This window comes from Girardinichthys multiradiatus, chromosome 22 (genome assembly GCF_021462225.1).
Source record: "Girardinichthys multiradiatus isolate DD_20200921_A chromosome 22, DD_fGirMul_XY1, whole genome shotgun sequence".
NCBI lineage: Eukaryota > Metazoa > Chordata > Actinopteri > Cyprinodontiformes > Goodeidae > Girardinichthys > Girardinichthys multiradiatus.
This window is the reverse complement of record NC_061814.1, coordinates 5,568,234-5,583,438: the sequence shown is the minus strand read 5'-3', so window position 1 is coordinate 5,583,438 and position 15,205 is coordinate 5,568,234. Positions and strand designations below refer to the sequence as shown.

The window sequence follows — 15,205 nt, the reverse complement described above, 5'->3', positions numbered from 1 at the left end:
CTACATTTCTTCTTACATTAGTTTCACCAACATCATCAAGACAGTGATAAAGGTTCAGAAAAGGTCTGTTCTAAACAACACTTAACTTATAGTTAAAATGAGTTCAGTCTCCAGAGAACTTTAAAAAAAAACTACACAGAGACCCCAAATCGCTTTACACTACAATCAGTCATCCATCCATTCATTCACACACTGACGGTGGTGAGCTAGAGCCTCAGCTGCCCGGGGTAGACTGACAGAAGTTAGGCTGCCATACATTCGGCGCCACCTGGCCCACTGACCACCATCAAGTGGCAAGGTGATTGAAGTGTCTTGCTCAAGGACACAACGACTGAGACAGACAGAGCGTGGTTTGGAACCTGCAACCCACCGGTTACGGGACGAACCCCTACTACGGGCTTTCCACTTCTGTCCTTTTGTTTTATTTTAACCCTTGTTAAACTTATACCTCTTTGTAGCTTAATGCTACTAAACAAGTTGGAGTTGTCTAAATTGACAGACAGGGCCAGGTATCCAGGTTGTAAAACAATTTTATATCAAGGGGTCAGACCGGCTTTTCCCAGTAATGATGTCATCTTAGGAATGATTAGCCTTTTCTCAACTTGAAAAACAAAAAAAACGTAAAATAGCACATTTGTGTTTAAAAGTTTTTTTTTTCTTTTGACTTCATTTGCATGCATATGGGTTAGGGTTAGAGTTAGGGTTAGGGTTTGACTCTGTAAATGTCTGTCATGCTGTTATGTGATCACAACTGAACTGAATGAAGATCAAATGTGAGGGCTCATGTTTTTCAGCCCTTTAAAAAGGCTTCATCTCACCACTTTAAATCTTTTGTTAATTTTTTTACAATTCTGACATTTAGGGCACTGGTTAAAAATAAAAAATTAAATAAAAAACAGGGTCCCCAGGCACGTTCCTGGTATGTATCTCTAGTTTAAACCCGAAGAAGCCGATCTGAGGATCTATCAGGACATCAGCACAACACAAATCAAGAGCTGTGTTCAAAATGCATAACAGAGCATTTTGTATGCTAGTATCCCAAAGAATTTACAACTTTATAGGATTTAATAAAGATGGCATTTTCCCTCCCTTCTTTTGGAAAATCTAAAGCTCAGGGGAGAGATCATCTCATACTCTGCTAAAACATAAAAGATAAATAGAACTAAACAAGAGGAACTTCTGAAATTGGAGAATAATCTGTATTCATTTAAAGCATTTTGAATTGTCTTGTTATGCCACTTTTCCACTGGATTAATATGGCCCTACTCGACTCCACTCTGCCCCTTCTGCAACCGTTTCCATTAACGTTTTTCCATTTCGGTACCTAGTTTTGTGGTCCCTGCGCCTGAGCAGGTATGATCAGGTAATGCAGGGAATAGTTAATAAAGATCAAAACGACTACAATAGTATTTGAGACCACAATGGCCGGAGATGGTCAAAGCGAAATATAATTTTACTATTAACAAATCATAAACCACGAAGGCTGAAAGAATAAAAGGACACATTCTGAATTATATGGAGGTAAGGGGCTCCGTATTTAATTACATCCTAAACCAGCTGATCACACATAAAATCAGCTGTTCAGATGCACAAACATTTCCTTCAAAACACACAAAACAATACCACCATGAAACAGCGTGTTTGATTCAGAGATTTTATTGACAGTCCTTAAGAAAACCAGCATCTGCAGGAGGAGGGAGCAGGCAGAGAGCAGCTGCCTGTAATCAGACTGCCTGCATTGGGTCAACCAAGAGGAAGACCCGCTGTATCCGCAAAGCACAAATATCCAATATCCAACCTAAAACTAACTTCACCACAGTCAAAAGTCTGTGGTTTGCGTTTTAATGTCCTTGTCCTCATTATTGCCATGGCTGAGAAATACATTTCCTCATAAATCCCAAAACTTCTTCAGGCAAAATTTTGGCGCTTCACCAGTCCAGGCAGCAGCGTCTCTCCTGTCTGCTTCGCCTAACCCGAACTCGTCGTCTACTGCTTCATCCGTGACCGGGCCACGGGCCAGCAGACTCAGTAGAGACACCCAGACGTCCCTCTCCGTAAACACCTCCTCCAGCTCCTCTGGGGGTAGACCAAGGCGTTCCCAGGCGAGCCAAGAGACATAGTCCCTCCAGCGTGTCCTGGACTTTCCCCCCTCCCAGTGGGACATGCCTGGAACACCTCCCGAAGAAGGCGTTCAGGAGGCTTCCGGTATAGATGCCCGAGCCATGTGGAGGAGCAGAGGCTCTACTCCAAGCTCCTCCTGGATGGCCAAGCTCCTCTCCCTATCTCTAAGGGAGTGCCCAGCCACCCTAAGGAGGAAGCTCATTTCAGCCGCTTGTAACCGGGATCTTGTTCTTTCGGTCATGACCCAAAGTTCATGGCCATAGGTGAGGGTAGGAACGTAGACCGACCGGTAAATCGAGAGGTTCGCTTTTTGATTCACCTCTCTCTTCACGAGAAACGGACCGGCATAGTGTCCCCATTACTGCGGCAGCCGCACAGATCCGTCTGTCGGTCTCCCGCTCGATACTGCCCTCACTCGTGAACAAGACCCCAAGATATTTCAACTCCTCCACTTGAGGCAGGAACTACCCTCCAACCTGAAGAGGACAAGCCACCCTTTTCTGGTCGAGAACCATATATCTCACAGTAATGTTAATAGCAGCACAACGCACTGTACTGAAGGTGGGGCTTCAAGCCATAGCTCAGTGGGTCAGTGGAAACACATCTGGTAACGTACCGAGTAGACCAAAACTGAGTGGAGGGGACCCGCGCCGCCTAAAACTAGCCAGTGGAAAAAGGGTAATACTGAAATGTGCTATACAAATTAAACTTGTCCTGCATATTCTTCTTCTTTTCCACCCCTGAGCAATATAAAAAGAAACTAGACCTTCAAATGCAGTACAATTTGTTATCAACCAAGAAGACACAACAACTACTTTTAAAATCGTGAGGATACATCTATGAACATGGCGGTGTTGTGGACTGTCTCTTAGCACAGCAGCTTAAGGACCGCTCAGTTGCTCAATAACTCCCACAAATAAAAATTAGTACTGGAGAACTGTCAGAAATTAATGAAATGTTTGCCTTGTTCTGGTCAAATTTACATGAGTGAATTTTATCCAGAAAATAAAAACAAGTTACACTTACATGCCAATTGTCAGTAAACATTTCCAGTAGCCTATGAATTACAGGAGCCTCTCCAGGGAGTCTAAAGGCCTCTAAGTAGAGCCGCAAGGCCTCATCAATACGAAGTCCCTGGAAGGTAAATGTGCTACAAAAAAGGTTTATGTTAGACTGAACATTTAACGATACATAAAATGACAACAGATTGACATTTTATAGTACTTCACAAAGCTGTCCAGAAGTTCCATGTTCTTGCGATCACTGATGTACTCCCCAATCATCTTTTTGTCCAGACGGGGGTTTTCTCTGAGCCACTGTGCCACCTGTTTTGTGTCCAAGGGGTCACTAAGCAGGCCCTTCTCTTGAAGGAACTGGATTCCCTTTTTAGGCTTCTGGTTAAACTGCTCTGTGCCTGTGTTAAGAAGCTGAACACAAGGGGGTCTCATACAGTTGTATACAAAGTCTCGTTGTAATGTAAAAATTAAACTAATTCAAATCCCTTACTTTTTTCTTGGTTCGAATTTCCATCAGCTCTAGTGACTCAGGTAAACATGCAGAGAAACGATGGGGCTTTTTTGGTCCTTTGTTCGCTGCTGCAGAAAACAAAACTGTGATCAACCACCCATTGAAACTTCCACAAAATGTTTTAAAGGTAGTTTTTGGTTGTCAAGAAGTCTCACCAATATCATTGTCTCCTTGATCCTCCCTACCCAGTCTCATCTTTTCAGCCATTAAGAATCCACTGGTAGGTGGATACCCTGAAGCAGTCACAGCTTGCAGGGAATTATTGGAACTACCCAAGCAGTGAAGGTCTAAAAAAGAAAATGTTTTGCATCTTATGTTACATGAATGTTTATTTATACAAAAAAGTATTTTTATCATTAAGAATAAATAAAACAATGGAATATAATAAAAGCAAATTGTGGACTGATACCAGTTATTAAGTCTGTTCCATTTGAGGCGTATTCTTCACCATCTGCTGGCAGTGTGTCAGACTGGTCCTGCTGAGTTGTGTTGTTTACCACCTTGGACTGGCAGTGGGCCTCAATGCTGTCAATGACTGTGAGCAGGGCCTCCAGAGACAGCAGGTGAGTGGTGTAGAGTTGTCCTGACACAGGAAACGCATTCTAAAAAGGTGACAACAACAAAAGGAAGAGTGTGAAAGAGGACAAGCACTCAGACAAATATAGGAGGTAAATAGGTGAGAGAGAGAGAGAGAGAGCGCATCGTATGAGATAAGACAATCCATCTAAGAGGATAAGTTGTTAATTGTAATATATTTGACTCCCAGAAGAAGGCTAGAACAGCTTCGACCTTCAAATTCAGCCTTTCCAATCAAAAGAGCACCTTGTTTTTTGTTTAAATCAAAACAGAATCCTGGAAACACTTAAACAAATGATCTTCAGCCCTAGAAATACTTGGACTTAAAATAGTTAAGAACTCATACCTAAACAATTCAAATTTGCTCTTGCGGAACAAAATTAATGAAAAGGCCATTTGCTCCCACAGAAACACAAATAACGTAAAGATGTTTCCTTTTCTTGTAGAAGTCAAAGGTGTAGTACCTTGCAGACGTCTCTGTGTTTGGTCAATCTTAAATTATCCATAATCTGAGAATAAGATGATTTCTACAGTTTTTAGTCATGAAGCCATTTACAAACAAAGTCAAATGCAAAATAGTGAATGAATGAAAAAAAGGCAGGATTAATTTATTAGTAAAATTACCCATTCAAATAAATGAGCCACAATTGATGTTACCTTGGAGAGTAGCTTAGTGAGGTCTTCAAACAGATTTGAGCAGTAGAAGTCACAGTCATAGTTAATGTACAGCTCAGTGACAAAGCTGGGGATCCTCCAGAGCTGGACCAAAGCCTCCAGACCCATTTCCTTCATCTCATAGGGCATCTTAGTGCTCTCTGATGTGATAATGTCCATCACTTTCTTCAAGTACATCTGCCATGTCAGAACACAGTGTTAGTTTCTTGAGCAAAGGTCAACAAAAGAATGCCAATGGTACGTACATGATGTTGAACTAACAGCATACAGTAAAACAAATTGCAGTGAATACTGTTACCTCCAGCTGAAACTTTAAATGTTCTCTCATGCTTTCAAAAAGCAAGAAGCAAACTCGCATGGAGGACGCGTAGAGGTTCATGCGCTCCACACTCAGCAGCTACAACACAGATCACATGTATCATTACACTCTTGTATTAATTCCAATTCACTAATCTCAAAATAAAATAGCTATACTTAACAATTATTAACACTAATAAATGTATTAAAAAGATAGCAAAAAGTGAAAGTAGTAAAGTTTCAAACTATTAGCAAAGTTTTAGTTTAACAGACATTATTACTTTCTGTACAGAATAAAATATGCCAACAACAGGAACAGGAAAAAAAACACCCTCAATATTCTTTTTTACCTGAAACAGATGCCTGCATAGCTCATCTTTAACAAGGACTAGTAAAGACTGATAATTCACAATGTATGAAGACTCCAGGGCTACAGTCAGAAGCTGCAGGCCCATATGTATCATAGCATCAGTATTGTGGCGGTCATGAGGATTGGTCAGTGAAATCAAAAAACGGAAAAGTTCTCTTAGACATGGCAGGCCATAAGGAATGAGGGCGACTCCTAAACGAAACAGGGAATAAGAAAATAAGCCATTAAAAGAACTGAAAAAGAGATTAAAATTAACAAATGTTATTGGTGACTAAACAAGAAAATACTAACAGTACAGCTGAACACTTGGAGTGATTACAGACACATTTAAGGTCCAACATTTACAAAAAGCTACTGTTTTAAGCATAATGGCACGGCCGAGTCACTCATCTCCCTACCGTCTCTCTGTGTGGACTGTGTGAATCGGACTCCACGGGGGTTAACATAGTCCATGTCATGAACAGAGGGGGTCTCTGACTGCTCAGTAACAGAGTCTTTGTCATCCAGAACTTCAGGGATGGACTCTACAGATGCGGCCGGAGCTGCTTCAATCTGCCGACTCTCAAACTGCACAACACATGAAGATTAAAAAAGTCACATGCCAGTCCCACAAAAAAAACAACACAACATGTTTTATGGTTTAGAATATATCGCCAATAGAGGTAAATAATCTACCTGTGTGTGTGAAGAGCCAGACTCAGTACCAGTTAGTGAGGTAGCAGTGCAAGGGGTGTTTGCAGATGTGATAGATTGTTCCAGGTCAGAAAGGTCTTCCCTGGAGGTGGCTTTGGAACATGCATCCAGGCCACTGTCTGTGGCTGTGGGGCTGGATATGGAAGAGCCAGCACTGTCTGAGGTGACGAGGCTAGAGTTAGAAAAGCCTTGTTCAATAAATGGAACACCACCTGGAAAAACAGAGATAAAGTCATGCAAGAAATCAGTTCACCACCGCAAACACGAAAATCAGAAGTAAAATGTCCACAATCCATCTTTCGCAAATTCATTTACCTTTTCTAATTTCAGTAAGAGTGCATTGGTAATCTTGCATACTGACCTGATCTATGTTAACTCCGCTGGCATTTTTTACAAGAAGATGACAGACAGCTATAGCATTTGACATGATTTCATTTTGTAAATACGCCTAAAAGCACTGACGACTGGGACTTTGTTTACCTGAGAGGTTGTTGCTGAGGGTGCTGGGATTGCTTGGATCTGAAGGACTTTGGACCATGTGGCGAAGGGGCCTTGGAGAGCGTTTCTGCTTCTTCCATTTGGATGACTCGCCTATTCCTCCAGCACGCATCTTCAACTAAACAAAATGGAATCGAAATGAGTGAAGCCTTTTCAAGCATGGCAGTGGGTTGATTACTAGAAATTTCAGATACTTCGTCTCTCTTAAATGTATCCAGAAACCAACAGAAACAAGTCTGAGTAATAAAGGAATGAGCTCCAAACCTAACCGGATGTGAAACAGCTTAAATGAAACCTTATTAGCAGTTTAAGCTGAAGCTATGAGGAAATTCATTTAAAAGGATCAAATTCAAGTTTGGTAAAGTAGTACAGACTATTAGTGCCAGAAAATTAATATTAATATCTGGTCAAATTAAAATATTGTCTTACATGTTTAAAGTCTGACCATAATCATAGGAGAAACTGCATCACATTTATTGAGTCAGAACAAAATGCAATATTAGTACAAGATTCATTTGTGAGTAGGTAGATTAATATAATTGTTAGGGAGCCACAGCATTCAGCAGATATTCTCTAATCATTTGCACTGCATTTCTACAGCATTATGTTTGGTTACACTGCTCTTTCTAGTTTTAGGATACAGAGGTGGGAAGATAAAGTTATAGTAAAAAGGAAGTAAACCCTCTTTCAGTTTTAGGGTTTTAAATTTCAGGACATATAAAAAATTACCATCTATTTTGCAGGTTCTAAAATGACCTTAAATAATTCAAATAATCAAACCTTAAGTGTACAAAAATAAACAGAATCCACATCCACATGTCACTTTTATCAAACAAAGAAAGCCAAAATGGAAAAGCTATGTGGAAAATACGAAATGGACTGTTGCTGCTTCCATAAGTTTTAGGAGGAAAAATAGCAGAAATTATTACCACCCAAATATATAAAAATTTATTTTTTTTTTCTGTTTAAGGAGGATGAAAAAATATATCATCCATCCATCCATTTTCTATACCTGCTTCTTCCGTACAGGCGAGAAGCAGGGTACACCCTGGACAGGTTGCCAGGGCAACACAGCGACACACAGGACAAACAACCATGCACACACCCTTTCACACCTAATGACGATTTAGAGAGACCAATTAATCAAACAGGCATGTTTTTGGACTGTGGGAGGAAGCTGGAGTACTCGGAGAGAACCTACGCATGCACAGGGAGAACATGCAAACTCCATGCAGAAAGAGTCAAACCGAGGAACTTCTGTCTGTAAGGCAACAGTGCTACCAAATGCGCCACGGTACTCCTTAAATGCACTTATCAGCATAGGAGACATTTTCAAAAAAAACATTACTTTTGGGAGTTTCTTGAGTGTGCTGGTGTGTGTTAACACAATTCCAAGAAAGAAAGACATAAGCAGTAACTTAAGATAAGAAGTTGTTTATTTCTATCTATCTGTGAAGGGTTATAAGTCTACTTCCAAAATATTCTAAGTCCATCATTCTACAGTAAGAACAATTATTCGAAAAAAAAATAAAATAAAAAATTTAAACATTTAACCCTTTGTAGGAGTTACGCTCCTATACATCCAAGGTTGCGTATTTATACCACTACCGCCTTTTGATGCATACTTCACACATGCCAAGACTTTTATTGGAAGCAGTGAGAGTTATGCCCAAATGTGCCTAATTTCATAAGTCTATATACTAAATACCTAAAATTATATCTATTGTATATGCTATATTCAAATTAACAATCTGTATGCAATTTAGAATCTGCTTGACAGCAAAAAACACAGCCTGTTTTTATATAATTGTAAATAAACTTCAGTAAGTGGTGAAGAAGGAAGAAATTTATCTTGAGGTCTGACTGGCATCAGTTAGCCTGTTAAATATTACAATAATCTCTGCGGTAGGTCTTCAATTATTTATCTTTGCTGTAGTTTGTTAGACTAATTGGTAACCTGGTGTGTATTTTTTTATTATACATAATAAATCATTTGAATAATTTGAGTAATTTGAGGTTTAGCATGTAATTTGTTTTTGAAATGTAATTTATTTGTTCCAGAAGGGGGCGCCTAGGGCTCATTTAAGAACTATGAAAGTAGGTAGGCAGGGAAAATGTTGATGCTTTTAAAATAAATTGATGCTGAAGATTGTGGCTGTATTGCAAATTGAAACTTTGATATATGTGGGTACAATCTACATTTTTCTTCTCACAGAAAGCTCTGAGAGCTCAATGCTTGTGTTTATTTCTTTGTTTCTTTCCTATTTGAAGCCATTGACAGAGCTTTTGCTGCCATTAAATAATTTTAGAACATAGTCAACTAGAAAAATTTTATTTTGTCTTGATACATAATTGAAAGAGGGTTAGATTTCCTTTCACCGTAACTGCATATGTGAAAGGATCTTACCAAAGATAACAAGATATTCAATAATGCATACATACAGATATGGGTGAGGCATGGTTAAATGAATTCACCCTGAGATCTTTGAAAGAGCAGAGCAAAGGTTACAAAGAAAAATATTTGCCAGCCTACAGAGAACTTTAATCTATCTTCCTTACCTGGACACGTTTGTTTTTCCACAAGATATTGTAAGCCTCGGAAAAGAAGGGAGGAGGCAGGTGCCAATGGTTAGTGATATAACACTTCATAGGCCAACGTATGACATGCTTAAGCAGGAACATCCGTGCATGAAGGGACAGGTTCTGATTCCAAACTGGGCAGAGGGTTTCGAGTAATGCACACAACTAATACAGGATCTAAACACTGCAGAATATTCAACCAGGATGGAGCAAGGAATGCAGCAGATATGCAAAAAGCAATGAAGAACTAAACACACCACTGAATACCTTATTTATCTGAGCATCTTTCATTGTGACCATTTTTCACAGAATAGAACCATTATGACATCTACACTACAAGATAGCAACAGTTTATGGTAATAAGAGAAAAACAGAGCGGAAGAGTTTTGCAATTCTTCCAACCACCTGCGGAGCGTTATTGATAGTGGAGCTGTTGTTGGTTGCTCAATTTGTAAAAAGATCTTTGAAGCCAAATATGGCTATTGAAATGTACATAACTCCATATTTGTTACTGTATAGAAAATGATTTTCCAATGTTGAAAACTTGAAAAAGTGCATGAAAAAAGTGTGTCTCAATTTCAACTGGTTCAAAGTAAAAGAGCCAAATCTTCCTTTGTTGCTTAGCTCTACAGTGGACAGTTTTGCAATACTCAAATACACTCAAATACACTGCTGTTTCCAAGGTAACACATCAACCTTTATTATTTCCTCCTTCAAATATAACTATTTTAAAAGAAATAATATAAATAAATTTGGTTATATGATATCATAACTTTTCTATGTTAGTGCACACTGCTAGGGCTGCACTATATACCACAAATGTATTGATATATACTATAGCTATCTATAAAAAAATCAGCTTTTATTTTTCCAAATAACAAATGTTAGGATGCTCTAGGATTATTCTTTATCAGCCTTGGACATGTTACAGTGTTGCATATTGGGCTTCTGTGTAGTGGCCAGTTAAACATGGGCTACCCTCTTCAGACATTAAAACCAATAAGCTGCTATAAAAATAATACAATAAAAAATGTTCAGCTTTCTTGTATTAGACATTTTTATTAACTTAAGTCCTGATTGAAACTAAAATATTAAATAACTACCAGGATTTTAACCCTAATGCCATTGTTGTCACATGATATTAATATTAGTTCCAAACAACATACAAAAAGCAAGTAATATTTACCAGTCAGAAGATTGGGAATGTTATAATATGTACAGTATTTACCTTTCCCAGCTCATTAAATAATAGTTCATAACCAGACTTCACAGCCACAAACAGCCAAGAAAACAGAAAACAATGATAAAACCCATCACAAAAAACTGAAGTAAAATATAGGCAAGCAAATCACATATACAGTCAGCATCTAAGCCACTTTACCTTCTTCATGTTGGTTCCCACATAACTCTTTGCCTCCTCTTTGAACTGGGGTAGCCTACAAAAACACAAAGTTAGTTTAATTAGCACAAAATGATTGAAGGTAAAAGTGGTTGCTAAACAACGTTTAGAAAAACGATGGTGTGTCCCAACCTTTGAGTGTTAACGAAACTGAGGCATTACACAGCCAGCAGAAGCCCTGACAAAGCTTACATAGTGCCAACATCTATTCATTTTACCTTTTCTTTTTGTTTCATTTATAGTGGATGTATTGCAATTTTTAACATCTTTTGACAAAAATCTTAATGCCTCATTAGACTGTAAGTAGACTATGCACAGCAGAGAAGGCCATCATAACATTACAGTATTTTACAGTCAAACTTTCTGCTAGATGTGTGCTGGTACTGAACTTCTAGTTTCACAGAGTTTTAATAAAAAGCTAAAGTGTATTACATGATCCAACAGCTTTCATCTGAAACAGAATGAAGACTGATTCTACTGCTCCTAAAACAATGTCATATTATTTTTTACATTTATAATAATGTATCTATTAGATCCTTTTACTGCCTCCATAGTTGAGGACCACTGAACAGTACTGCTGTCTTCAAGCTATGGATGCCCCCCTCCTGGTTCATGGAATCTAAAGGCTCTGTATAATCTTGCTAAAAATCCATGGATTTATTTCATTTGACCTTATTTCTTTCATTGCCAACACTTGATTATGCTTTTCAATTCATGTAAATACATTTTTTTGTTTGTTTCACTGTTTTTGTATAATTTCTTAGTTTTCATTCTAAGTTTAGTTATTTTTAGGCATTGTGTTTTAGTTGACTGCCTTTTCTTTCAATCTGGTATTCTTTAGTCACTGGGAGGAGACCCTGGGGCAGAGCCAGTTTACGCTGAAGGGACGATAAATCCTCTGGCCTGGGCACACCTTGGGATCCCGCAGAATGAGCTGGAAAGAGGAATGTATGGGTTTGCCTTATAGACCTTTTAACTCTGCAACCTGATCCATCCAATCCATCCAATTCATCCTCTGCTTATCTACGATCATCCCTCTCCCTGGGGGCACCCTCCAGCTTATTCTAAGGGATCCTAAGGTGTCCCATGCCAGAGGTCCTGGGACTGTTCTATGTGTTGCATATTTCTATTTTCAAAATTCACATTATGCACTGGTATATGCCAATTTTTTTTAAAGATTCGTAAATAACTATTTACTTCACACTCCTGAATAATTTCTGGGTGTGCATAAGTCTTTCAGGGGAATAGACTTTTACACCAAAGCTTAGGAAACTGATTGAATTATTGATGAATTTGTATTAATCATTATAAAAGGAGTTCGCTGAGTGTTTAACAATGGTGGTTGCCTAATTCAATCCTGTTAGTGTCACAATGAAAAAAAGCTTAGGACTTGTGACCTATCTTCACGTAAACCTCACTGTGACTAATAAGTTATTAACCATGAAACAGATCTCAAAGATCAACAGTTAAGGCCTGTATTGCTGTTGGCTTGATGTGATCTTGAAAGCCAGCCTGTTTGAGTAAATTATCCTTTCTTATTTAATCTATACTATTTCCACACAGTGGTACAGATATCCATTACAGGTACCTGGCATCGCTTTCACCCCAAAAATAGGGATTGTTTTTTGTCTAACATTCACTATATCTTGTCTGGGATAGATAATTATTCAACTACCATCACAAATATTTTAATGTTTAATATCACAAGCCACATATAATTTCGTGATATGAATGAGAAAAAAAAATAGGATTAGCAATATGCATACAACAGAAAGCAATGAACTCTAGCATTACATTCTCTGCACATATTACATTTCTTTTAGCAAACTCTGAGCTAATTGAACAAGAGGTTTAAAGGCAAGAGTCTAGGTATGACGTTGAATCAAATATCATCAAAACAAGCTTCCAAACTAACTGTAGGTACCCTGACTTTTTAACTTTATTCATTAGCATGGAATGAGTAAAGGGTAATATGATGTTAAACACATGAATGGCTGTTGGTCTAAAAATGTATGCTAATTGTATGAGTTTAAAGAGGTGGTGGGGGGATTAGATTAAACAATTCAGAGGGATATTTGAATATTATTTTTGCCTGATATGGCTGAAAGGACAATTTGATATTAAAACCTTTCAAACTCCTATTTTAGTTAAAATGAGACTAATGACCTTTAAATGCTCTCCTATGTTGCTGGAAAGGTGGGAAGCTCAAAATTTACATAACAGCCAATAAAACCTCTGCTTAGTACTGACTAAGAAACGCTTAATTGTATTCTGAAGTCACACTAAAACAAGTGCATGTGGGGCCCTAGGGTTCTGTAGACACTAAAGCTTAGCTGAAATTGAGATGTCACACCCAAGTGTGCACGCACACAGAGAGAGAGAGAGAGAGAGAGAGAGAGAGAGACATGAACTACATGGTAGTGTTGTCTTGTGATCATTATTATACAATAATCTGTGGGCCAACAGATTAACAGGCCTAATCTTTCAGCAGGCAATTGAAGTCTCCTCCTAAAAAACTGTGGAGATCTGCTGCTCATTATCCATTTTATTGGGGTGAGAGTGCAGCCCATGCACAATCACATTTCTATTATGCAGCATCACAGGGCAAGTGGGGGTCTGGGGGTAGAAAAGTGAGCAAGATGTCAAGAGCAAGAGATCAAAGTAAAAATAATGGAGCTAACAGTCCACTACACTGACATATTCTTGCACAAGAAGGCGTTGGTTTTTGAGTATGGCTGTTGTCTTTTCAAATCCCACAGTCTTGCAAAAAGACATGTAACAAGGTGCAGTAAGAGTTCCTCACACAATGCCAAGAGGAGTGTCTGAATATTTAGAAGCTTGATGAAAAAAAAAATTGGGATGGAGTGGACCCCCCACTTTGTGTTAATTCCTACGTCAAAGAGCAAAGTTGAAAAGAAGCTGAATTCAAAGGCAACTGGAGGAGGGGAGGGTCATGTAATGGAACTGGAGAATCAATAAGCCACTGCCCAAGCATACAGGGGAAAAGCTTTATTAATGCTGTTTAAACAAGTCCTAAGAGACATCTATGTAGATATCCTTCAACCTTTTATTCAAAAGTGAAAAGGGGTTGTGATTAGACAACCTAAATGATGGAGTTTTAAACTACACTTTGTATAAACTGTTTCTATTGATTGTAGATCAAAAAAAGTTATCAAGTTTATAGTTAAACTTGTACTAATTGAAATATTTAATTATAAAATGGTGGCTGTAAAGCAAACAACTACTGGCACAATACACATCTACTCCCTTATAGACTATTATATGATACATCTGTTTACCTGGAGAACAGCAGCTGCACCATGTCAACCAGTGTGTGTTCCGCAGACTTTCTCAGGAGCTCTGCAAGCAGACCGGAAAAAGACATAAGAACCAAACAGACAGAAGTTATATCCTACCACAACACTCAAACAAATCCAAACCTAATGGAGATTATTCAATAGATTAGGGGGCTACAAAACAATAAAGCTATCTTGGGAAAAAAGGTAATCAGTCATAAGAGGCTGGCTCTGTTGTTTAATTCAGAGCTGTGTACCTTGGAAAGTGGCACACTACACATTTACAACAATCCTACATAATCTGGGTTAAAACTTTGGGATGAAAAACTTTGCCAGTCTAAAACAACATGTTTTCCATCATTTTTGGGGAGAACAAAAATAATTATAGGTTACTTTTTTAGTACATGGGTGTTATTTACACCTTCAGCTCTCCGCAATAAGTTTATTAACGTTTTTATAAATAAGATTAATTCAATCAAAAGTTCTTTATTAAGAGAGGGAGCATTTGAAATATTTATAGAACCTGACCTGTATTTGAATAGTTTTGATCAAGTTCAGCTTTCTAAATTATTGAACGTATTAGCATCATCTAATCCTTCAATTTAAATGTTAGACCCAATCTCAAAAAATCTAACTCACACTCATCTGATTCCAGTTTGTTCATATTAAAAGTAAATCTTGTTCACACACTAGGGGTTACTTGTGGAGTCACACAGGGTACAAGTGCTTGGCTGGGACTTAGTCACATTAATTTTGATTAATTAATCACAGGAAAAAATGTATGCCTTTAATGCCTATATTTTATGAAGTCTCTCTACAAAGGATACTGTTGGCCTTATTTTTTAGTGTTTAACCCTGTCTCTCTCCTAGACAAAGCACCTGGAGGAGATATTTCTACCACTAACTGTATGCTTAATAGTTCACTTCTCAAAATTTGTCAGCAAAGTTGAATGTCAAAGTTACATATCAAAGGTTGCCACATCATGTAAACATTAGCATATCAGTTGCATATACCCCAATAAATCATATGAGTGTTTGACGAGTTTCTGACAAACTCACCACTTAAGCGCATCTCGAAGCAGATTCTGAAACAGGACTGCATTATTTCACACACAGACTCATTGGTCAGATGGGCTCCAACTGGCGTCAGCAGTAAACTCCTAAGGACCTGAA

General features: G+C 38.3%; 1 protein-coding gene across 1 annotated transcript in view; it reads right to left on the bottom strand.

The window, feature by feature from the left end:
• Window positions 1-15,205, bottom strand: part of gbf1 (golgi brefeldin A resistant guanine nucleotide exchange factor 1) — a 118,542-nt gene that overhangs the window by 41,527 nt on the left and 61,810 nt on the right. The window contains exons 6-19 of the mRNA XM_047351973.1: window positions 15,092-15,200; window positions 14,036-14,096; window positions 10,719-10,773; window positions 6,740-6,875; window positions 6,242-6,471; window positions 5,965-6,133; window positions 5,547-5,758; window positions 5,198-5,296; window positions 4,882-5,076; window positions 4,058-4,250; window positions 3,804-3,935; window positions 3,628-3,716; window positions 3,346-3,548; window positions 3,148-3,271 (exon numbers count right to left, since the gene is read on the bottom strand). Of these exons, the coding sequence (XP_047207929.1) occupies window positions 3,148-3,271; window positions 3,346-3,548; window positions 3,628-3,716; window positions 3,804-3,935; window positions 4,058-4,250; window positions 4,882-5,076; window positions 5,198-5,296; window positions 5,547-5,758; window positions 5,965-6,133; window positions 6,242-6,471; window positions 6,740-6,875; window positions 10,719-10,773; window positions 14,036-14,096; window positions 15,092-15,200 (2,007 nt within the window). The remainder of the gene's footprint in view (window positions 1-3,147; window positions 3,272-3,345; window positions 3,549-3,627; window positions 3,717-3,803; window positions 3,936-4,057; window positions 4,251-4,881; window positions 5,077-5,197; window positions 5,297-5,546; window positions 5,759-5,964; window positions 6,134-6,241; window positions 6,472-6,739; window positions 6,876-10,718; window positions 10,774-14,035; window positions 14,097-15,091; window positions 15,201-15,205) is intronic.